The sequence below is a fragment of the Plecotus auritus genome, assembly GCF_963455305.1.
Source record: "Plecotus auritus genome assembly, chromosome: 9".
Taxonomy (NCBI): Eukaryota; Metazoa; Chordata; class Mammalia; order Chiroptera; family Vespertilionidae; genus Plecotus; species Plecotus auritus.
The window spans coordinates 6,184,238-6,206,404 of record NC_137783.1 but is presented as its reverse complement, the minus strand read 5'-3'; the positions used below and the strand labels follow the sequence as shown (position 1 = coordinate 6,206,404).

The window sequence follows — 22,167 nt, the reverse complement described above, 5'->3', positions numbered from 1 at the left end:
GGTGGAGCATTTGGGGCAGTCTGGACCTTCCTCCCCCACCTCCCACCCCAGTTCCGGGAGCTGCACCCTGGGGTGTCTGCCCCTCTTAAGAGAACTAATGATTGCGGGCGAGGCCTCGGCTCTGGACCTCCGGCCCCAATCCCACGCCCGCACGACTCAGAGTCGCCTCCTGCCGGTCTCTGCAAGGGTGACTGGGCGTGGAGGTGAGTGGTAGATGTGCTCCCCACACTCAGACCCCCCGTCTGTCACTCCGAGGCTTGGCAGCCCCGCCCCCCACGCCATTCCCATGGCCCCAGCCCTGCACCCCACACTGGGCCCGGGGTCCTGCTGCCTCAGACCCGCCCTGTTCTTGCTCCTGCATTCACTGGCCTGCCACCTCACACCCCATCACTCACAGGGTCCTTCCTCCCCCTCCACTCTGCCGTGCCCCTCCCCCAGCCTACCCTCCTTGCCCCTCTGTCCCTCATACTCCCCTTGGGCCTTTCCTCGTGGCCCCCAATTGCTTGTTTGTGGAAAGAACCAAGGGCTGAGTGGGGGCGAGGTGGGCATGACCCCATCCCAGCTGGGTGAGAGTCTGGGAAGAGGGCACCTGGTGGGTGGATGGGTTGGAGGTGGCAGAGTCCCAGGTGGTGGGTGTCCACATGTGGGTAAAGAAAACGTGGTGCATCCACACAATGGAGTACTGTTCAGCCTAAAAAGAAAGGACGTTCTGACACAGGCCACAACGTAGATGGACCTGAGGACATTATGCTCAGTGCAATCAGCCAGTCACAGAAGTACCGTGTGATCCCACTTACACGAGGAGCCGCGTTCACACGAATTGGAATGCTGGTTTCCAGGGGCTGGGGGAGGGGATGGGAAGTGTCTAATGGGGACCTGGTTTCCGTTTGGGAAGATGAAGCGTTCTGGGGATGGATGGTGTTGCTGCACAACAGTGTCATGTCCTTGCTGCCAATGAACTGCCCACTCGAAAACAGGTCATGTGACTTGTATGTGTATTTATACTGAAAGAAAAAGTGCGACCAGAAGCCCCTTAGTGAGACGGAAGGGGGCCTAATCTGGAGAGCAGCCCTGGGAGGCTGCTGGAGACACTGTCCAGCACGGGGGGTCAGCACAGGGAGAGATGTGCCGAGGGCTGGGGATGCTGGTCCCACTGGGGTGTATCCACCTCACCTCACATTCCCAGAGCCAAACCCAGGATGCTCAGCCTAAGACACAAAGCAAAATGGGTACCTGCCTCACTTCACAGACCCACAAGAGCCCTGGGCGAAGGGAATCACAGGCCGGGCTAGGAAGAAGCCATTTGGACCCTAGCAGGTTTGACTCAGTGCATAGAGCATCGGCCTGCGGCCTTAAGGGTCCCGGGTTCGATTCCAGTCAGGGGCACATGCCAGGGTTGTGGGCTCAATCCCCAGTAGGGGACGTGCAGGAGGCAGCCAACTGATGAGTCTCATCATTGATGTTTCTCTCTCTCTCTCTCCCTCTCCCTTCCTCTCTGAAATCAAGAAAAAAAAAAAAGACATTTGGGCATCTCCCGGGCAAAGACGGTAGAGAAACTAGCCAATGAAACCGCAAACAGCCAGCATCTCTCCCCTCCAGGTCGGAGAAACATACTGCTGTCCAGGCAGGAGTGTGCAGACTACTCCAGCATAGGTGCCCAGGCGGCTGCAGACCTGGCCCACAGTCCACTTGGCACCAAGGCCCATGGGTTTTCCTGGTGCCCTAATATCTCCAACTCGGAGATTTTCTTCTGCCCCCAAACAGTTCTTCTCCAGGGCAGAGGGTCCCTAGTGACTAGAGTGATGAACACACCAAACAAGTTGCCCACCCATGGGCTGGGCAGGTTTGCTGGGATTCTGCGCCCCGGAAGTGGGAGTTGGGGGTATGTTTGCAAGCCGGATTCCTCACACAACAGGCTTCCAAGCAACTTGGAGATCCTTGGGGAGCGCAGCAGACATCCTGGAGCTGAGGCAGCTTCAACGAGGTGACCCTGAGTCAGTCCGTCCTACAGGTCTGGTCCCTCACAGAACCCCCAGGGCCTGCCATCAACACACAGCTCTGCTTGGCTCACCAGGACACCCTGCTGGTGGAGGGTCCAACTGTGGCTCCTCTGGCAGTGTCTCCTGAAATGACCTGGGGGAGGGGCTGCAACTCTAGTCGGAATCCCCGGCAAGGTCAGCGGGAGTCCCTAGCTTTGTGGCCCCAAGCAATCGCTGCAGTCTCTGTGAATGAGCCCCTAGTTGGTGAAAAGCTCCCCACCCCATTCTACTCCAGCGCCCGTATTGTTATGCTGGTGAGGCGCCTCAGGCTACTTCCTATCTGCCTGGGCAGGGGGCACCTCTGGCTCCACCCAGCCTCCTTTCAGCCAGACCCACTGGTCGAATGTAGGATTCTCTAAGACCATCTGGGAAAACATTCTCAGCGATTTTGATAAAAATCCTCTCAAAATTGCAGGGATCTTGGCCTCAGCCGACGTCAAGTCTCAGACTCCCCAGCCCCTGCCACCTGGACCCACCCAGGAGACCAAACCAGCCTCTTCCTTGGGTGAGCATAGGTCTCCTGCCTTTGTGTCCCAGGCAACTCTTCCACCTCCCCCCACAGGCTGGGGCAGAGCTCACGCCATTCCCCAGATTCTACAGGTGGTGGTGGTGGGGGGCTGCGTACCCCTCCTTCCGCTCAGGGGCTCCCAGGGAGGGTGCAGGTAGTGCTCACCCCCAAGGCTGGTTTGTGCTGGTGCTAAGTCCTGGTGGGCAGTCTGGTGAGACCTGGAGGATTCCAACCTCAGATTCCACAGCCCTTCCCTCTGGAGACTGGCCCCCAGGTGAGGTCCCGGCTAGCATCGCACCACTCCTGCCCAGCCAAAGCCAGCACAGGCCCCTCGGGTCCTCCTGCCCCTCCCAGGATATCCCAAGGCCATTTTAACCTCGCCCTACCTGCAGGGGGCCATTCCTCCCTAGGCGGGACCTGTACACACTCACAAGGTTACGTTGGGAAAAGAAACATTTTTTTATTGAACGTACCTAGAGATATGGGGGGGGAGGGCAACAGGAAGGGTCTGGGCCAGGCCTCAGGGGCGCGGGTCCCCGAGGACACCCCGCTCGGCGGCGGCGCTGCCTAGGATGAAGCCCACCGCCAGGGACACGGTCTGGTCGAAGGAGCCGCGCAGCTGCTCCACGTGCTGGTTCAGGGTCAGCAGTTGGTCGCGCAGGGGGCCCAGGACGGCCACGATGTCGCCCAGGTGCCCTAGGGTCTGCATGAGGGCGGCGTTCAGCGATGGGGGTGCGGCCTGTGGGGGCGCGTGGTTCTCCTGGCGGCTAGGCGGCGAGTCGGGCTGTTCCCAGGCGGGGTCCAGGGGTGGCGGGGAGCTGGGGGCGTGGAGGGGCGCGCGGTCCTCAGAGCGGCCGGGCGCGGGGGTTAAGGAGGGGAGCGCCGTCGGGGAGCCCGAGTCGCAGGGAGCCTCGGAAGGCTTGGACGGGGACGAGCTGAATCTGAGCGTCCAGGAGGGGTCCACGTCGGAGTCGCGGGCCGCGGGCATCGACGGAGCGTCTGCAACGCGGAGTGGGTGTAGGGTTGGGTACCCGGGCTGCCGCCGCTCCCCCAGCTCCAGTCCCCTCCCCACCCACCCGGTTCTCCCGCCCGGCACTCCCGCCCCTCCCCCATTCCACCTACCCGGCTCGGCGGGCGTACCGGCGGGCGTACTGGGGACCGGGCGGCGGCCGCGCGGGGGGCGCCCGGGTCCGGGGGAGCGGCGGCGGCCTCGTTTACTCCCGGTGTCGCCAAGCAGCCCCATGAGCTCGCGGATCTGCGCGTCGAAGGGTCCGGGCGGCTGGTCTTGCGCCTCACGGAGTTTGTCTTTGAGGAACTTGTAGCGGCGGCGGCATTGCGCGGGCGTGCGCCGCACCTGCTGGCGGGCCAGCTCGGCCGACACGCGCCGGTAGGTGGGCAGCGCTCGGCGGCGGTCCAGCAGCAGCGCGCGCCACACGGCCGGTTGCAGCAGCGTGCCCAGCAGCAACTCCGTCTCGTGGGCGCTCCAGGGCGTGCGCTGCGCCGAGCCCGGGGACACTGGCGACCCGGGGAGCTCGTGCGCCTCCGGCGTGCCTGGCGAGGCGGGCCGTCTGGGCGGAGTCCCTGGGGAGTCCTCGGCCTCGTCGAGTTCGTCTGGGCTGTCCTGAACCAGCGATGCGGGCGGCACGGGCGGGGGTGGCCGCCGGGGTCGGAGCAGCATGCTGGGGTCCGGGCCGCAGCCCGCAAGGCCGCCCACACGCGCTCTGAAGACTTTGTGCGCTTCCGCCCTCCTTCGGAGCCGGACCCCGGGCCGGGTCTACGCGGCCCTCCTTCCGCCCCGCCCCGCCCCGCCCCCTCCCCGCTAAATCCTACTCCGTCTGTTTTTGCGCCTTGGTTTCTGGGCTTGCTTTCCGGGCCCCTAAGCCTTAAGTGCAAAGAGCAAGGCCCCGCCCCTACCCCATGGGGGACCTGCCGACCGATTGTGGGTGTAGAACTTTTTAAAGTGTTAGATTGAGGTGCAAACTAACGCGACCTGCGTTATGCGCAAAGTTCTACTGTGTTTACGCGTGTGCTGTGCCCTCTCTCACCGCTGCGCGGAGCGGATCTGGAACGTTCTAGCCGGAAGGCCCCCTCCCCGCGCCCCCTCCTTGTTTGTTGCCTTTGGTGCGCCCCAGGGTGGTGTTTACAGATACACGTCCAGCCGCTGGCAGTGCTCCCACCTCCTGGTAGTTTTATAACTTGCACAGAAGGTGGCGTTCACTAAACGTGCAGGCAGCTTAGGGCTGGATCTGATAAAGAGCTGTGACCATGGGTCAGATACACACACACACATACTTCACGGAAAGCAACTTCCAGTCCACGTAGAGTTTTGAGCATTACTCTCTTGAGATTAGGACGAAAACAAGGATGCCCAGTATCACCACTTCTGTTCAACATTATTCTAGAAGTTTAACCAGAGCAATAAGACAAGAAAAACGAGTAAGATGGATACAGATCGGAAAGGAAGAAGTAAAACCATCTTTATTTGCAGATTGTATGTATACACGGAAAGCACAACATCATCCACAAGCACATTATTAAAATTAATAAGTGCATTTAGCAAGGCCATTGAATGAACGATGAACAGTAAAAATGAATTTTATTTCTGTATACTGGCTATAATGGTTTTTACAACTTTTTAGCTTGGGAAAACTTTAGATTTCCGGCCAGGCCGCAAACAGCATCGAGTCCCGTGAACATCGCACATGACGGTGCTACCTTTGTCAGAGCCATGAAGTGACATCGGTAAACCACAGACTTTATGTGGGTCCTTCCAGGTTTCCCACCGACGTCCTTTTCTGTCCAGGGACCTGCGTTGTCCGGGTGTCTCCTCAGTCTCCTCTGGCCGTGGCCTTGTTTCCACATCCTTGACAATTTGAGGCCACTGGCCAGGTCTCTTGTGGGATGTCCCTCAGTTTGGGTTTGTTTGGTGTCTTGTGGTTGGACTGGGGCTGTGGGTTTCTGGGAAGAAGACCACGCAGGGTTCCGTGCCCACCTTACGCATCACACCAGGTGTGTTCCGTTGGTGGGACTGTGATGCTCACCTGGTTTCCCTTAAGGTGGTGCCTTTCTCCGTCCACCTCCCCATTTCTGCCCTGCAGTGGGGGCCCGTCACCAAGCCCACCCATACACAGGGGCATTTGCATGTATTGTTAGGGGTTCTTCTGTAACGCTCCCCCTCTTTATTCATTCACCATCAGCTGGTGGCAGTGTGGACCTCAGACGTTTCTCGCTCCTGGGCTGCAGTCTGGCACTGGTGTTTAGGTGCTCAGATGGCACAGCTTTGGCCACGGGGAGTTCTTCTCAGCTCTTTTCCTTTTTCCCTCTTGTCCTCTGACCTTTGACATGTTCTGCCCCCTCCCCCCCTTTTTTTTAGCACTTGCTTGCTTCTGACACTACAGTATGCTCCTAGCCATCTGGAACTTTCCCCACCAGTCAGCTATTCAACCATTTCTCCAAAAACTTTTTTTTCCCTTTCCTTCTTTCTCTCTCTTTCTTTTCTTTTCTCTTTCTTTCTTTCTTTCTTTCTTTCTTTCTTTCTTTCTTTCTTTCTTTCTCTCTCTCTCTCTTTCTTTCCCTTCCTTCCTTCCTTCCTTCCTTCCTTCCTTCCTTCCCTCCCTCCCTTCCCTTCCCTTCCCCTTCCTTCCCTCCCTCCCTCCCTCCCTTCCTTCCTTCCTTCCTTCCTTCCTTCCTTCCTTCCTTCCTTCCTTCCCTCCCTTCCCTTCCCTTCCCCTTCCTTCCCTCCCTCCCTCCCTCCCTCCCTTCCTTCCTTCCTTCCTTCCCTCCCTCCCTCCCTCCCTCCCTCCCTTCCTTAGAATGGGATCTGCAAGCCAAGATATGGATACAGGGTTGTCACTGCTTCTAAGCCAGTGTTTCTAGGGTATCACTCCCCACCCCCAGGGGATAGTTGGTGATGTCTGAGACATTGTTGGTTGTCACAACTTGAGGGGTGCTGCTGGCATGTAGTGGGTAGAGACGGGAGATGCTGTAACACCTCCCACAGTGCACTGGGCAGCCCCACAGCAAAGAATGATCCACCCTAAGGTCGGGAGCCAGTGACTGAGAAGCCCCACCGCAGCCAAGGAATGTACACTCGCCCGTGTCCACGCATCCAGGTAGTATTCCGGTGCCCGACCCCCGTCCCCGCACTGCAGGGTTTGTCCTCGCCTCCCCACGGGTTTTCCTGTAGCTTCTTTCTCTGACAGAGGGCGTCCGGACTCCCTTGTCTACAGCTCGTTAATGGCCAGCCCTCATGCGCGTGGAGAGGAGCTTCAGGACCGCTGAGCTCGGCCCCTGCGAGCCCCCGTCCACAGGCTGAGTTCAGCCTTCACCAGCACCTCTTTGGCGTTGGCCTGATGCCTTTGCCAACGCCTTTCCCCGTGGTTATTTAGATCAGTGCCTGCAGGTCTTTGGTGTCCTGTGGTTAGACTGGGGCTATGGGCAGGGTGAGAGAGGCAGATGAAGACAGGGGCTGGGGAAAGTGGCAGCTCCAGGCCCAGAGTCCCACGTCCCACAAGGACTCCCACTGTCTTTGCAGCTGGACTCAAACAGCAGCAGGACGAGGCAGGAAACACCCCGGTCTGCACAGGAAGCTGGCGGACCTGCGGCTGGAGTCCTGCGTTCCCAGCGGAACCGTGTGTCTGGGGGCCGGTCGGCTCCCCACAGCTCGAACTTTAGTCACTCACTGGGTGGCAGGCAGGCCACTCCACGCAGTGGCAAGGGCCACACCCATTGATTATGCTGGTGATTCTGTGGTCAGAGCTGGGATGAGGATCGGGGGGCTCTTCTTCATTCGCTTGTGACTGGGCAGGCAGGGGTGGCCTCTGCCCGACAGGCCTGGGCTGTTTCCTGGGCAATGGCCTAGCTGTTTGGAGTCCCTCCCATAGGTCTTCTCCAGGTGGCGTGTGCCAGTGCCCTGGGTGGCTCCTGGGCTGGCTGAGCAGTCGGGTGTCTGCACCTCCATGCAGCCTTCCCAGGGCTACCTTGGGCAGCGCCCCGCTTGCTGGTCCCTCTTGGGGCAGACTGCCTGCGCAGTGGGGCTTTTTCCTAGAGCAGTGGTCGGCAAACTCATTAGTCAACAGAGCCAAATATCAATAGTACAACGATTGAAATTTCTTTTGAGAGCCAAATTCTTTAAACTTAAACTTCTTCTAACGCCACTTATTCAAAATAGACTCGCCCAGGCCGTGGTATTTTGTGGAAGAGCCACACTCAAGGGGCCAAAGAGCTGCATGTGGCTCGCAAGCCGCAGTTTGCCGACCATGGTCCTAGAGCATCAGTGCACTGGCTGGGCTCCATCCAGTGCAGGAGGGGACCTACAGGGAGCTGGGGAGCGTGGCTCATTGGAGGACCTGAGGGGTCGTGGGCCTTCAGTTCTCATTGCTTTGGTTAGATCCCTGTGGTGAAGGGATACCTTTTTTTTTTTTTTTTAAATATATTTTTATTGATTTCAGAGGAAGGAAGAGAGATAGAAACATCAATGATGAGGGAGAATCATTGATTGGCTGCCTCCTGCACGCCCAAAGGGCTTTATCATTCATACAGGCACTTTACGCCCTAAACTCTCAGCTCTTGGCCTTCCACCTCTCCCTTTGTGGTGTCCACCAATCCCAAACCCATCCATGAGGACCCTGCCCAGCCAGGTCCTGGCGAGGTAGTGCCCGGGAGCGACCCACCGCTCCTGCCCGCAGGCTGCGGTGAGGTCTGGGTACTGAGGTCTGGGTGCCAGAGTGCGCATGGGCTTGCGAGGGGAGCGGCCGGGGCTGGGCAGTTTGTGGCAGAGCAGCCTTGGGTGGTGGCGCTGGGAGGCTTGGGGACTCAGCCATTTTGGTGGTTTGCAGTCTTCTCCAGAGGCAAGTATTTCCTGCAGGATGTTTGCTGATCACAGGCCTGCGCGTTCGGTGGGGCCTGCGTGCGAAAGGCGTTGGCTGACCTGCCCTTCCCTGCGCCACCCCAGGACTAGGCTGTAGCCCGAGCCCCCCTGGATCCTCATACCTTTGTGAGCACCCTGATTGTCTTTGTCTGGTCACGAAGGAGCCCCCACTCTGACCACAGAGCAGGTGTCATTGTAGGGAGAAACAAACTGAGCCACAGGGAAGCTGTCCTGGTAGAAACGATTTTATTTAGAAACCTGTGCTACAGGACAGGAGGGCGCCATGCAAACATCGTGCTTAAGCCAAAAGCCCCGTCAGTTCCCCTGAATAAGTTGTTAAGATTGGAATGTTTATTTGTGCTGGACACTAATTTTGCTTCAGGCTTTGTGACACTATCTTGTTACATTCAGAATCTGAAAATGTAAGGGTTGATTGGCAGAACACAATCCTCATATAAAAGCCTAAAAAAAAAAAATAATAAAGCCACATTGGTGTGGCCAGGAGTGCCGAGGCCCCTGTATGCCATGTAAGCAGGACCTGAAAAGTGAATGTATGTGGGAAAACACATCTTGATATTGAAAGAGCAGCGTTTTATCACTAGTAACAGTTTTCCTAGAAATACAGCTGGTCGCTCGAAAGAATTACTAATTCTAAAACTCAGAAGAGCGGTCGTGGGTCTCGCAATGGTTTGAGTAGAAGAACGAGGGTGCCTGGGATGGTGCCAGGGGGTGTGGCCTCCCACGGCAGGGAAGAGGCCCCATGGTGGGTGTGACAGCAGGCCCCTTACGAGGGTGTCCCTCACCCACCGAGCTGGGCTCAGCACCAGCCACGTGGGAACAGCCCTGAAGAGCTTGGCGCCATTGAGGCAGCAAACTTCCATTTCCTGGTTGGTTCTGATGAAGCGCTGGTGACGGCAAGCGGCGGGAGCCCAGGCGTGGGAGTGTGCGTGGCATGCACGGCTGCTGGAGGCAGGTGGGCAGCAGCCACAGCCCAGGGGCCCCCAGACGGGCTAGGGACCAGTCAGGGAGCTCTTGTGTCCTGTGTGCTTTGCTAGGAAGCAGAACCTTGGCCAGGGTGCACCTGTCCCACCAGAAGCTGTTCTAAGTCGGGGTGGTGGGCGTGTGGGGCCAGAGGGTACTTGGGGGGCTGCCAGTGTGAAGCTGCGAGGTGCTTGCCAGCAACAGGAGGCTCCGTTGGAATGGGTGTCAGGAAGGGCTGCAGGGTCTGGGACCCCCACTTGGCTGGGACGGGGTGAGCCAGGGTAAGTCTGGGAGGGGGAAGGTCTCGGGGGAGGGAGTGTGAACCAGGTTGGGGCTTGGGCTACTGGGAGGCCTCAGGACCACCATGGAAGGGTTCGGAACCTCTTGGAACTTGTGGTGGGTGTGGGGGTCAGAGGTCAGTCTTGGTCCTTCGTTGCTGGGCACATGGAGGCCAGGCCCATGAAAACACTGCTCATTGGGCAACCCAGTGAAAATCTGAGGCTGGGAAGTGGGGTGGGGCTTGGGGGTGGGCTGGATCCCTGGAGAAGTGGGGAGGGCCATATCTCTCTGATCCTGGGCATTTACTTAGTCTGTTTTCATTTAAAATGTTAAGATTGCATTTTTAAAATTTCTAGCAGAAACCTCCTGACTTGCACTGGTGCCTGTCCCTTCCGAACCGTGGTCGGAGCCCCTTGCTCTCCCATTCTGGTGCCCAGAGGCCCAGGCTGGGCCTGTGTTGGGGGTCCCTAGTCTAAGGTGGCGGGTGCTGCGCCCGCGGGGCCATGTGGCCTGGAGCAGCGAGCGGGCGGGCTCCTTTCTCCCCAGCTCTGTCCTTGGTGTGGAATCTGACGTCCACCCACCATCCTCCGTCACTGGAACGTGGCTTTCATCTTCCGTAACTTGTCCTGAATCTTCCGAGAGTGCTTTTCACTGGCGATCTGGTGGTAGCTGGCCCTGCTGTCTGCGGCTAAGATGGATACGTCAGCCCCACTGAACCGCGCGATTCGTTGCTTGAGGCAGGCCTGCAGCTTGGGGTCGGGGGCGAAGGTGTAGGGGTTCTCCTGGAACGCGTGCACCTGGCTGGCCACCTTGGCTATGTTTCTGTGTTGGGGAAGGAACGAGATGTCAGTCTGCACGAGTCTCAGGAGCTCATGAATTCCCGACGCGCTCCCAACGGATGGAACCGAAGCTCTTCAAAGCACAAACTTTGCCTTGTCTGTATCGACGAGGCCAGACCCCATTTCATTACTCAGGCCGGTGGTCTGTCCATCCATCCATCCATCCATCCATCCATCCATCCATCCCTCCATCCGCTTTGCATTTCACCAATATTTACTGAAAATCTATGTCGCCCTGGTTGGTGCTAAGGATTCCAACATGAATGAAACCCACTGTCGCCGTTGGGCGGATGGAGGAGGTGGATGCGGTAGATGTGGGGCGTTTAAGGGGCGTTGTTAGCGGTGTCTGGGTACACATCTCCCAGCACCGGGTTCAGTGACAGAGGATGGCAGCATGGGACATGTGGGCACTAAGTTTAGAGCAGGAGGTGGCTGCAGGTCCCAGGGGTAGGGGTTGCCCTAGGCTGGGGTGAGGCTTGAGTGAGGATTAGGGGGCCCAGCCCTCAGGGGAGCAGGAGGGATAGGGAGGCTCTCACCTGAGCTTCTTGACCTGTGGCCCCCTCACCCACCTGAGCTTCTTCACCCCTGGGCTCCTCACCTGAGCTTGCTATACCCCAGGGCCCCTCACCTGAGCTTGCTGCACCCCTGGACTCCTTACCTGAGCTTGCTGCACCCCAGGGCCCCTCACCTGAGCTTGCTGCACCCCAGGGCCCCTCACCTGAGCTTGCTGCACCCCTGGGCTCCTCACCTGAGCTTGCTGCACCCCAGGGCCCCTCACCTGAGCTTGCTGCACCCCAGGGCCCCTCACCTGAGTTTGCTCCACCTGTGGGCCCCGTTGGTCATAGTGAAGCCCCCAGTCTCCAGCTGCTGGATGTGCATGGCCAGGAGGCGGGCTGAGGGCAGGGTGGGCTGGGCCCGGAAGCGTCGCCCTTCCATCAGACACAGGCTGTCGCTCTTCAGGAACACCTGGTGGCCCAGCCAGGGGCGTGGGCGAGGGAGACAGGCCAGAGGTCAGTGCTGGGTGGTCAGCCAGTCCTGGCTCAGCCCAGGCCACCCTGGTTGGCGCCCATAGTCCCGCAGCCTTCGGACTTACAACCTGTCCAAACGCACCTTGGATTATTGGATTGGGGATCAAAAGTCCAGTGTCTTCAGCTTGGATACCGCAAAGGCAACACTGACCCCCCTCAGAAAGCTGCATACCTCCTACTACTGTAATGGCAGATTCCTTCCCTAACTCATTCTCCCATGGGCTCCAGAAAAGAGCCGGGTGACCCAACTCCCGAGGTAAGACCAAGGCCAGCTGCAGGGGCCATGTCTGGCGTTAACCGAGGGCACACAGCCCTCCCGCCCGCAGAGAGCTGTGTCTGGGCTGGGGCCTGCTCCTGGCAGTTGGGGGAAATGCCCATTGTTCCAAACGCTGTTTCCTCCCTCACGATCTCACTTTGTCAGGCGGTGAGGAGGCAGCCAGTCAGCCAAGCTCAGGTTCTCTGGCACCTGTACCCTGTGCCGCTGGCCCAGCAGGTTGGCTTCTGGAGCCCCTGAGCTCCCAGCCGGCTTTGCCCAGGTGAGCGGCAGAGGCCCCATGGGGACATGGGCACCTCGACTCTGAGGGGCCATGTGCTTTGGGGCCCTGATGCTGGCTCTGAGGGGTGCCACCCCCCAGCTGTGCCGATCGCATCCCCAGGTGGGCGCAGTTGCCTGAAGCTCACGCAGGAGTACCTCGACGGCTTTCAGCTCCTCCATGACCTCTGCTATCTTCGCAGGTAAAATTCTCCAGGCCTAGAGTGAGAGCACAGGTGAGACCCTGCAGCGGGCTGGCACCCCCAGCCCCCGGCACACACGGCCGAGGTCAGCAGCAGCCGGCCGCAGCCCTGGTGGACTCACTGGGCACTGTCTCACGGCGAGGTGCTCCAGGCCACCCAGGATCTGCATGGCAGTCGCGAAGTTCCTCTGCTCGTAGCACGATTTTGCAATCAGCAAAAATTTGGACAGCAGGTTGACCTGCAACTGACACGGGACACGGCGCACTCAGCGGCTTCCAGTTATCACGGATGGGTAGGGGAAGCTCCCTTTGAAGCTGTGATATTTATAACATCGTGAATTAGGACAAACCAGGTGAGCTCAGGTTCCCTGTTCCTACATCCGGGCAGAAGAGAAGGTGGGTCAATCCGTCAACTAATAAACTCTTAAGTTCCCAAAGGGGAAAGAAATAGAAAACTGCATTTATTAAGGGGCCTTGGGGTTGCCCCGAGGGCCTTGGGGTGAGGGACACGAAGGAGTATCAGAGAAGGAAAGAAGAAATTGCAGAAGCTGTCAATGCCAGGAGCGGACATGATCTTGGCTTCACCCTGGGAGATGGATGACGGGGCCCCACAGGAGGGCCGCTCGCCATGCAGTCGGACCCTAGGCCCTGCTCTGAGCTCAGAGCTGCGGAGGCGCCAACCTTGGAGGTGTGGCTGGTCACGATCTCGGCGGCCACCCAGTTGCTGACGTCATCTGCACTTCTTAAAAGCTGTAACAGGTACTTGTCCTGGACGTAATTGGGCAGAAATAGGCTGCAGGTTTTGGCCGACAGAGACTCAGAGGAGCTGGCTCTGGAAGAGACATGGGTGCGCATCACAGCAAGGCCGGCACGGGGGGCCTGGTCTGGGCAAGGCCGGGCTGTGTGACTGTGGAGGGTCTGGCTCCGAGGCCGACCCTGACACCAGCATCTCTCTTCAGACAAGAGTGTCCACGAGACACTTAGGTCGAGCTGCTGAGACCCTCCCGCCACCATCCATCCCAGGCCTCTGGGTGGACACCTGCGGGTGGACACTCACTTCGGGATGGCAGCACTTTTGTCCATGACACCCAGGGCCCGTGAGTTTAAGAAGTGGACGGGATGGCACCTTTGGAACAAGTCCTGTGGAGACAAGGACACAGACGGTCAGGGCACCTTTCCGGGGGACCTCACGCTCAAGGCAGCGTCCTGGGGGCGGGGGGGGGGGGGTTGTCATCTCTGCATTGCCTGCCCTGTGTGCTGTAGGGCTCGGCCCCTGCCCTGTTGTGATCGTGCTGGGTCTCTGTCACTGCTGTCACCTGTCGAGTGACATGGGGTACCAGGATGGTGAGGGGCCGGGAAGTGGGGGGCTGGGCCCAGGGGAGCAAAGGACCTGGAGGTGCCTGAACTCCTGGGTGCTGGAGCAGATCCAGGAGGGAAGACGTGATACCCAAGGTGGTACTCTTGGCAATCCAAAGGGCACCCTCTGGTGTCTGAGAGGTGGGAGTGTCAGGGGCGCAGGAGGGTGGGCGCAGGCCCTGTGTGCCTTGTGTGCCCAGAGCCAGAGTCCTTCCTGGATCCTTTTTAGGGGCACCCCCCGCCCCCGGCCTGTGCACCTGTCAGCCAGGCTCCCTTCACTGTGTGTCAGTGTGCCCCTCCAGCAGACATCTGCGGGGCCCGCGGGCACCCGAGCACCCCTGCCGATGCCCCACCCGTGAGCCTTGTGGGACCTGCCTGCGTCCAACTGCTGGCCCCTCACCTGCTGCAGCAGCGTCAGCTGGGTGAAGAGCTGGTGGGTGCTGTACTCAGTCAGGAAGTAGGGCCCCTTCTCACTGGCCTTGGCGTAGGGGCCGCAGAAGTCCTCGAAGAAGCAGGGCTTGGGCAGGGCGGACGCGATGGTGTACTGGCGCTCCTTGTGGTGTGGCAGTGCCAGCCCGTTGCCCCGGGGCAGCCTCCAGGGGAAGGTCTGCGGGGGGGTGGTGGTGGTGAGAGGACCCAGGCCCAGGACCCTTCAGCCTGGCTCAGCTAGAGCCAGAGCACACATCCCTCCCACCTGCGGCTGTGTGGGCTCGAGGACCCCTTCCTTCCCTGGCTAATTCAGGGGGTCTCCCATAGACAGACCAGTGAAGCCTGGGGCTGTCCCCACACACTGTGGAAAGGTTCCCTCAGTCCCCGTGCTTGTCCCAGGACATTTCCTGACAATGCCTCCTTCCACCTGGATCTCTGGTCCAAGGGCAGGAAGTGAGGTCATCTTAGCGCCTGGCCTGGCCCCTCTGCTGTCCTTGCCCAGGATGAGAAGGAACAGGAAGTGCCAGCTCCACAGGGCTGGTAGGATTGGCAGCATGGAGTATGTGTGCTTATGTGCCCGTGTGCACATGTATGCATATGGGCATGTGTATGTGTGCATGTCTGTGTGTGGGTGCGCAAGCACACTGGGTCGTCCGGGCTGGGAGCAGCACCTGTCCCGGGAGGCCCGGCCCTGGGAGAGGCCCCCACCTTGCGGGAGATGCTGTCTTCCGAGAGCCTCTTACAGAGGGCGTTGAGGGGTCTGGTGGCCTCCTCGGTCTCCTTGGGGTCCTCCAGGTCTGTGCTGTGTGGGGTGCCCTCGGTCCGCCGGTCTGTGCCCACCTCCAGGAGGCCCAGCAGGTGCTCCACGGAGCCGTCCAGGGGCAGGATCTGGACAGAAGCAGAGGGGTCAAGGCTGTGTCCTGGGCGGATGCTGGCTACCACTACTGAGTGCTGCCTGGCGGTCACCTTGGAGGAGATGAAGTCCTCCAGCCGCCCCAGCAGCCCGGCGTTCCTGGTGAAGTCCACGGTGTAGCAGTCTTCCACCCAGGCCTGCAGCAGGCAGAGGCTGCGCTTGTAGATCTTGGTGAAGGTCGAGGTGGGGTCCTCATGGGCCCTAGAGGCAGATGGCCAGACAAGGGTGTGTGTGTGTGGAGTCTGAATGCAGCTCTGTCTTCAAGGGGGTATTTTAGCTCCTACCCTGCCCGCCTGGGGACAGGAGAGAGGCAGCAGCCGCCACACAACAGGGGCCCAGGGCTCAGCGTCACAGGGCAGGACTGGCCCTCCTGCCACCCCCAGAGCCAGCGCCTGGGACGCCAGGGGGCAGGAAGCCACGGGAGAGAGCTCGCTTCCCAACAGGCCGGGGGGAGCCTGGCTCCAGGTGTGGAGGGAATGGGGAGGGGGTGTCTCCTGTGAGCCCCTCCCCCACAAGGATGGGTTGAGACTGCCAGGGCTTCCAGCCTGGTGAGGGTGCACAGAGGTGTGGGGAGCCAGCTCAGAGAACAGCCAGAGTGCATCCACCCACCACCCACCACCCCTTTCCTCAGCACCCTAGCTCCTCGGCTATGGGTGAGCTGCAGGGCCCTCCCCACTTGGGGGTTGCCTGGTCTTCCCACTTGTCCTTGTCCCCACCCTCTGCCTTCCCCCATCATCTCCCTCCAGTGGCCTCCAGGCGAGGCCACAGTCCCCTCCTGCCCATGCTGGCTCCCTTCTCTGCGGCAGTGACCCCCTGGCCTCCTCCATCCTCCCCTCAATCTTCTCCAGCCCTCCTCCTTCCATGGGGTCAGCAGATGGGCCTGGTGTCCACCCTGCAGTATGCGGCCCATTGGGGGGCGTACCTGGACAGGGTGCTGCTGAGGCGGTCGAGGAGGAAGTGCAGGAAGTCCTGGGGTGTGCAGAAGTAGCGGAAGGTGTACAGGAACTGCTGCACGTAGCCCTCCAGGAAGGCGTCGCTGCGCAGAGGGGCCTGTCAGACCCGGCAGGGCCTCCCGCTGCACCTCACCTGTGCTTCAGGTGAGCGGGACGCCCGCTTCCACCCACAGCCTTGGCTAATGGTTCGGGGGTAAATGTGTGTGTGAGCGAGTGTGAGTATAGCTGTGTGTGAGTGTGAATATAAGTGTGATGTGAGTGTGAGTTCTGCGTGCGAGTGGCCATCACTTTTTAAGGCCCACCTGTGAGTCTCCTTCTAGAACCTATTCACACACTGAGCACGCACACTCACCGCCCCAAGGCGGACATCCCTGCATTAGGAAAGAGCAGGTTGTGCCCCAGAGCTCTGTGTCCTTAGGGTGAAACCAGGCAGGGGAGTGTACGAGGGCCCCCACCCTCAGGGGTGCCCCAGAAAGCCTGTGTGTCTGTGACCCAGTCTGGGAGTGAGGAACAGGTGGGGTCCTGACAAGGCTGCCTCCCTAGCCACTGCAGGAGGAGCTGCAGGTGACCAGTTACCTGGTCAGCCCAGGGCCTCCGTGGGCTGGGAAGATGGAAGGCTCAGGCCAGGGACTAGGCAGCCACCAGCCATTTGCCCTGCAAAGAGGGGTCCACGCATGGGTCTCTAAAAACCAAGCCTGGGCGGGCCTCGGCCACCCCTGGGTGTGGGCCAGGCCATCGGGTTAAGAGAGCCTGCCGAGAGGGCCGTGCCCGGGGCCAGGTGGGGCCGAGGGGCCCACGCAGGACACGGGTGCATCTATGGACAAGGTGGGCAGAGGGGTGGAGGGGCACTGGGGCTGACAGGTGACCCTGGTGTGCGTGGGCAGATGTTCCTGCTGCAGGGCGAGCTTATTAACCGGGTGTGCGATGAGCTAAGCAGTGCTCATGCCCACAGGTGGCGGCTGCACACACACCCCAATGAGCCGCTGAGCCCAGCCCCACCGCAGTCCCTGGGGAGCCAGGTGGGTAGGTGAGGGGTGTTTTGACTTAGTAAAGTGGGTGGGATTCAGGTGTGTCTCCGAGGAGCCTGTGTGCATTTAACCTGAGAAGCCTGCTGGGCAGTTAATCACACACTTTCCTCCAAAGCACCTGCTGGGGCCCCCGAGACCCAGGCCCTGACCCAGACCCAGACCTGCTGCCTGGCGGGCCTGTGGCTCTGAGGCCACTCAAGCCAGGAGCCCAACAAAGGAGCATGTGGCAGCGACCACATGTCAACGAGCCCAGGTGACATTCGTTCTAAATGAAAATCGTGCAGACCCTTCTCAGATGAGGGGAGGCAAGACTTCCCCCACCTCCTCCCTCTCCTAGGGGCTCGTTTCTGTTTTTGTCTCCCTTCCGCTCTCTAAGGCCTGACAGGTGATGGGGGAACCATGCCCCCGCTCCCCCCGCCGGGGCCACGGCGGCTGCACCTGGAGTAGAGGTAGGCCATGAGCCCCAGCGGCGTGCCGGCCTGCAGGACGCGGGCCTTCCGCTGCCGGCCGCTGCGCGGGTGCTTGCTGACGTTGTAGAAGATGAGGGACGAGGACTCGTCCAGGGGGCTGAAGTCCAGCGTGTCGCAGGGGGCCGAGGAGATGTTCACGATCACGGGCAGGGCACAGGGCTCCAGGCCCCACCGCTCCGCGTACATGACCTGAGGGGAGAGCAGGTCAGTGTGGTCCAGCTGAGCTGCGCCACCAGGTGTGTGCGGGACACTGGTCCCCGGTCACCCTGCTGCTGACCCCAGGCGGCGGCCCAGCTGTGGCCCCTCAAAAGTCAGCGTTTGTTTCTACAATGGATTTCCAAGGTTGTAACTGCAGAAAGCCCACGCGAGAGGGGGTGCAGGCATGCAGGGCGACTCGCCTGTAGGTACTTCTTGACCAGTCCGAGGAACTGCACCTTGGACTTCATTTCTTCCAGCTGCCCCTTTAGCTTGGACAGCATCGTCTTCACCTCGGAGCCTGGGGGCAGGGCAGAGTCAGCACCCAGCAGCCCTGGCCCCGGGGCGGGGGGAGGGGGCCCGTGCGACCCTGAGCACCGATGACCCTACCTTTACTCCGCTTCTCCTTCTGTAAGAGTTTCTGGTAGAACTTAAGGGTCTTCCGGTAGGTTCTCTTCTCCATCATGAGCTGCTGCTCCAGCTCCTAGGGAGGAAAGAGCTGCTGGGCCCGGGGCCGGGCCGTGCGGCCTCCGCACCCGCGGGACACGCTTCCCTCTGTTGTCCTGGAATTCACATTTCAGCTGGCCCCACGCAAAATGCAAGCATGGAAAACACGCTATGGCCCACGGCAGGTGCACTCACTGGGGGGTGGGGGTGAGGGGGTCAGGCACTGCCGTGTGGGTCCTGACAAGTGGACAGCACACGTGTGCGCTCAGTGCCCCACTCACGCAGCGCCCCGGCCTGTTACACTCGCGCTGTTTGGAGGCAGCGCATGTGAAATGTGTCCACTAGCGGTTTTATACTTTCGTGTTTTCCTGAGGCTCCTGTTTCGAAGCCGACGCAGTGGGTTCTCAAGGAGAAAGGTGAAAAGGTGGCTACGGGCAGGTCTCCCCAACCCGTTACCCATGATGCAGAGGGCCCAGGAAGCTCACCTGCCTGCACTCGGGTTCCAAGAGAGATGTCTTCCCAGGTGAGCAGGAAAAAGGGAAGAACGAGGTCACTGCTGGTCATCTGCCCCACAGCCTTTCCCCCAGGCCACCTCACCTCCTGCAGACCGTCCCCATAGGGGCCACCCACAGAGTGCTCCCGGGGGGCTTGTCCAGGGTGGCGTTTCAGAGACGGGAGGCCCAGGGGTCCCAGCCATAGGCTCACAACTCAGTAAAAATGGATGCTGCCCCAGCAGAATCTTTGAGCTGGCCTCAGTCCACTTTCTTTAATTTTTTGAGTTAATCCTCACCTGAGGATATATTTTCATTGATTTTGAGAGAGAGTGGGAGGGGGAGAGAGAGAGAGAGAGAGAAAGATCGAGTGGTTGCCTCCTGCATGCTGGGGAGCAAGCTGCAATGGAGGTACATGCCCTTGACCCGGAATTGAACCCGAGACCCTTCAGTCCGTGGGCCAGTGCTCTATCCACTGAGCCACACTGGCTAGGGCCTTTTCCTCATTTTGTAACTGGGTGTTCTGTTATGTTGTGGAGTTTAGGAATTGTTAGCATAGTCTGTATTAAATTCTTATCAGATAGATGACTTGCAAATGTTTGCACCCATTGGTGGAGCCCTTTCACTCTGTTGATGGAGTCATTTGATGTACAAAAGCTTTAATTTTAATGAAGTCAGTTTATTTTTTCTTGTGTTGCTTGTGCTTTTGGTGTCGTCTCCAAGAAATCATGGCCAAATCCAGGTTGTGGAAGCTTTCCCCCTATATTTCCTTCTAAGAGTTTTAGCTCTTAGGTTTAGGTCTCTGCGTTTTTAGCTAATTCCTGTCTATGGTGTGAGGTCAGGCCCAGCTTCATCCTTTTGCATGTGGACATCGTTTTCCCAGCACCACTCGTTGAAGGCCATCCTTTCCCCAGTGGGTGGTCTTGGCCGCCTTGTCAGAGTCATTGGACTACAGATGTGAGATCGTTTCTGGGCGCTCTGTTCTGTTCCAGGGTCCCTGTCTGTCCCCACACCAGCACCGCCCTGAGCTGGTTACAGCAGCCTTGCAGTAAACGCTGAAATCGGTGAGTCCTCCAGCTTTGTTCTTTTCCACGATTGCTTTGGTCATTCAGGGCCCCTTGAGATCCCTAAGAATTCTGGGATGGGTTTTTCTCTTTCTGTAAAAAATGTCACAGGGCCATCTCTTCCGTTTTAACTCGGCCGCCTATATCCATGCCAGGACTGAGGCAGGGCTGGTCTCTTTCTGGCTGGGACTTAGTAATAAGCGAAGTTCAGACTGTGGCAGGAGGAGGACCGGAAACACACTGGGAAAGCTTAGCCGGCGCTGAAGAGCTGGGAGACACACCTTCTGGTGACTTGTGGCTTGGAGACCAGAAGTGACCTGGGCTGAGGGGCAGGAAGCCTGCCCATGGATGGGTTCCCTCCCGTCCACCACCCTGGGCACCATGGAAGCCAGGCCAGGCGAACTGCCGGGGCCCGGGCTGAGCTGACTGCCACGGCAGGCGTTTCTCAAAGGGATGCTGCCGAGGGGACTAGAGCCTGGAGGGCTGATCGGCCGAGGAGCTGCATCTGGCCACAGCCAGAGCCACTGACCGGGCTTGCCAGGACTAGGTGACTTCCTGCCAACTGTCGCCTGGTGACCAGGTGCTCTGCTAACAAGGACAGAAAGGCCATTCCCTCTCCCAAAATGTGGAGGACACATGCAGATGAGCACGGGGAGGGCCCGGCGCTCTAGCCGGGGGTGAGTGGGGCACTGGGAATGGGAGACACGGGGCGGGGGGGCCCTTTGTCACCTGAGAGAAGAACTCTTGCTTGGACTCAGCCCCCTCCCCCAACCCAGTAGTGGACGGAGGCCCCGCACTCACGGGGCTTGAGGTGTCGGGGGCCCCACCGGCCTTCTGCCCCTCCAGCTCCTTCACGTAGTTGTGGATGTCGGTGCCAAAGCAGTCGGCCTCGTAGAAGGCGCTGCTCCAGCCGGGGCTGCAGCTCTGGAACTCGGCTGGGCCTGGGTTCACAACTGGGCCACCCTCCTTGGGCCTGGCCAGCTGGGCCACTGCCTCCACGTCCGGGGTCCCTCTGGCTGGCTCGGGGCCCCTTGCCTGCGGCTGGTCCGCTTGGGTCCCAGGTGACTGCTCCTTCTCGGCTTTTACCGACTTCTGAGGCCGAAATCCCACCTCCAAGTTGCCTCGGGATAGCTCATCTGAGTCCATGTCGGACAGCGAGGGGGGTGGGCAGGGGGCTCTGTTGCTGTGAGCGGCCGGCGTGTCCTTCCCTGGACAGAGGACAGAGGGTTGGGGGCAGCAGCTGCAGGTCATGCAGAGGGTCTGCCATGGACTGTTTCCAGAGAGGCTACTTGCACCCGGTCGGGGACGTGAGGCCCTTTAGGGTGTCCAGGCACCCCCACTTCTCAAGAGGGGCCACAAGGGTCCTCAAAAACCCAGCTGTCACATGGGGGCGAACTTGACAGTGGAGATTTGAGGGAACCCTCAACGGCATGCAAATAGACGGACACAATAAAGTGAGTCTGTCTGCAGTGGGAGGGTCAGGACAGGTAATGCGTCATCCTTAGGCGCATGCGGTGAAAGGGGGGTGAAAGGGGGGTGAAAGGGGGGTGAAAGGGGGTGAGGGGCCCAAGGCCACCCGGGCACCACTTGTCACCTCACCCATCCCCTGGCACAGTACAGACCCCCCATGGGAGGGGAACAAAGGAAGCCCTTCCTGTAATGGTCCAGCCACATAGGGAGGGTGGAGATGAACCTGCCCCAGAAAGTGTTCCCTCCCCCAGCCCACATCACTTACCTGCTCCGTGCAGCAAGGGCCGTTTGCTGGATGGTGAGCAACTGCTTCGTGCACTGGCCTGGCCACCCTCGGGCTGTGATCCAGCCTCCTCCGAGGTGCTGCCATCAGAATGGAGGACACTGGAGCCTCCGTGACCCCCCCCCCCTCCTGGGTTCCCCGCTCCAGACACCACCACAGGTTCCCTCTGCACCACCTTCCCAGGGGAACTTGCCTGTGGGGCTCCGGGTTATTTGCCTCCTCCAGCTGGTCCCTGAGTAGGGAGATGTGCCTCCTGGCCCCCTGTGACCCCATGGACCCCTGCTCCCTCCCTAAGGGATCAGGTGCTAGAACCGAAAGCTGGGGAACAGGGTGGGCTTGGGGCCACGAGAGGGGCCCTCAGTGAGCAGCCCTTGTAGGGAGGGTGTGGAGCTGAATGCTGGGGTGAGGAGGGGCAGGAGGAGGAAGCGGCCAGTGAACACAGGGTCTGCCTCAGGGACCCGGGAGGGGGAGCCTGGGGCCCGAGGACTCACTTCCTGGGGGGCGACGTCCTCTCGTTCACCACTTTGAAAAGATTCTGCAGCAGCTTCTCGCCCCAGTAGAGGTCACAGAACTTCTCTGATATGGCCCCACAGAAAGTGGCGTAGGTGAGATCTTTCAAGGCGTAAATATACTCCCCTGGTTTTGCACATCGATAGGGGCAAGTTAAAATGTGGGGGAGCAATTTTGGGGGTCCCCTCACTTTCTGCGCACATGAGGCTGGTCTCGGGCTGGGCTCTGACCCGCCTGGCTGCCAGAGGACCCATGGGGGCTGGCTCTGCTCACTGGCTCTT

General features: G+C 59.8%; 2 protein-coding genes across 4 annotated transcripts in view; both read right to left on the bottom strand.

The window, feature by feature from the left end:
* Positions 1 to 3,067: 3,067 nt before the first annotated feature.
* On the bottom strand, positions 3,068 to 4,225 carry UTF1 (undifferentiated embryonic cell transcription factor 1; the record flags this gene model as incomplete). The annotated part of the gene is made up of 2 exons (XM_080688445.1): positions 3,068 to 3,546; positions 3,670 to 4,225. The coding sequence occupies 2 exons, from the start codon at positions 4,223 to 4,225 to the stop codon at positions 3,068 to 3,070; spliced, it is 1,035 nt and encodes a 344-aa protein (XP_080544571.1).
* A 4,420-nt stretch (positions 4,226 to 8,645) lies between these two features.
* KNDC1 (kinase non-catalytic C-lobe domain containing 1) overlaps positions 8,646 to 22,167 on the bottom strand; it is a 31,481-nt gene continuing 17,959 nt past the window's right edge. For 2 of the 3 annotated variants that reach the window (XM_080641111.1, XM_080641112.1), the window contains exons 15-31: positions 21,868 to 22,012; positions 21,359 to 21,456; positions 20,425 to 20,831; positions 18,554 to 18,583; positions 18,012 to 18,105; positions 17,825 to 17,922; positions 17,395 to 17,615; positions 15,898 to 16,011; positions 15,029 to 15,176; positions 14,771 to 14,950; positions 14,034 to 14,240; positions 13,335 to 13,417; positions 12,959 to 13,109; positions 12,400 to 12,522; positions 12,235 to 12,294; positions 11,324 to 11,481; positions 8,646 to 10,498 (exon numbers count right to left, since the gene is read on the bottom strand). In XM_080641111.1, the coding sequence (XP_080497237.1) occupies positions 10,267 to 10,498; positions 11,324 to 11,481; positions 12,235 to 12,294; positions 12,400 to 12,522; positions 12,959 to 13,109; positions 13,335 to 13,417; positions 14,034 to 14,240; positions 14,771 to 14,950; positions 15,029 to 15,176; positions 15,898 to 16,011; positions 17,395 to 17,615; positions 17,825 to 17,922; positions 18,012 to 18,105; positions 18,554 to 18,583; positions 20,425 to 20,831; positions 21,359 to 21,456; positions 21,868 to 22,012 (2,549 nt within the window). In that variant the 3' untranslated portion in view covers positions 8,646 to 10,266. The other variant, XM_080641113.1, reaches the window with a different exon arrangement.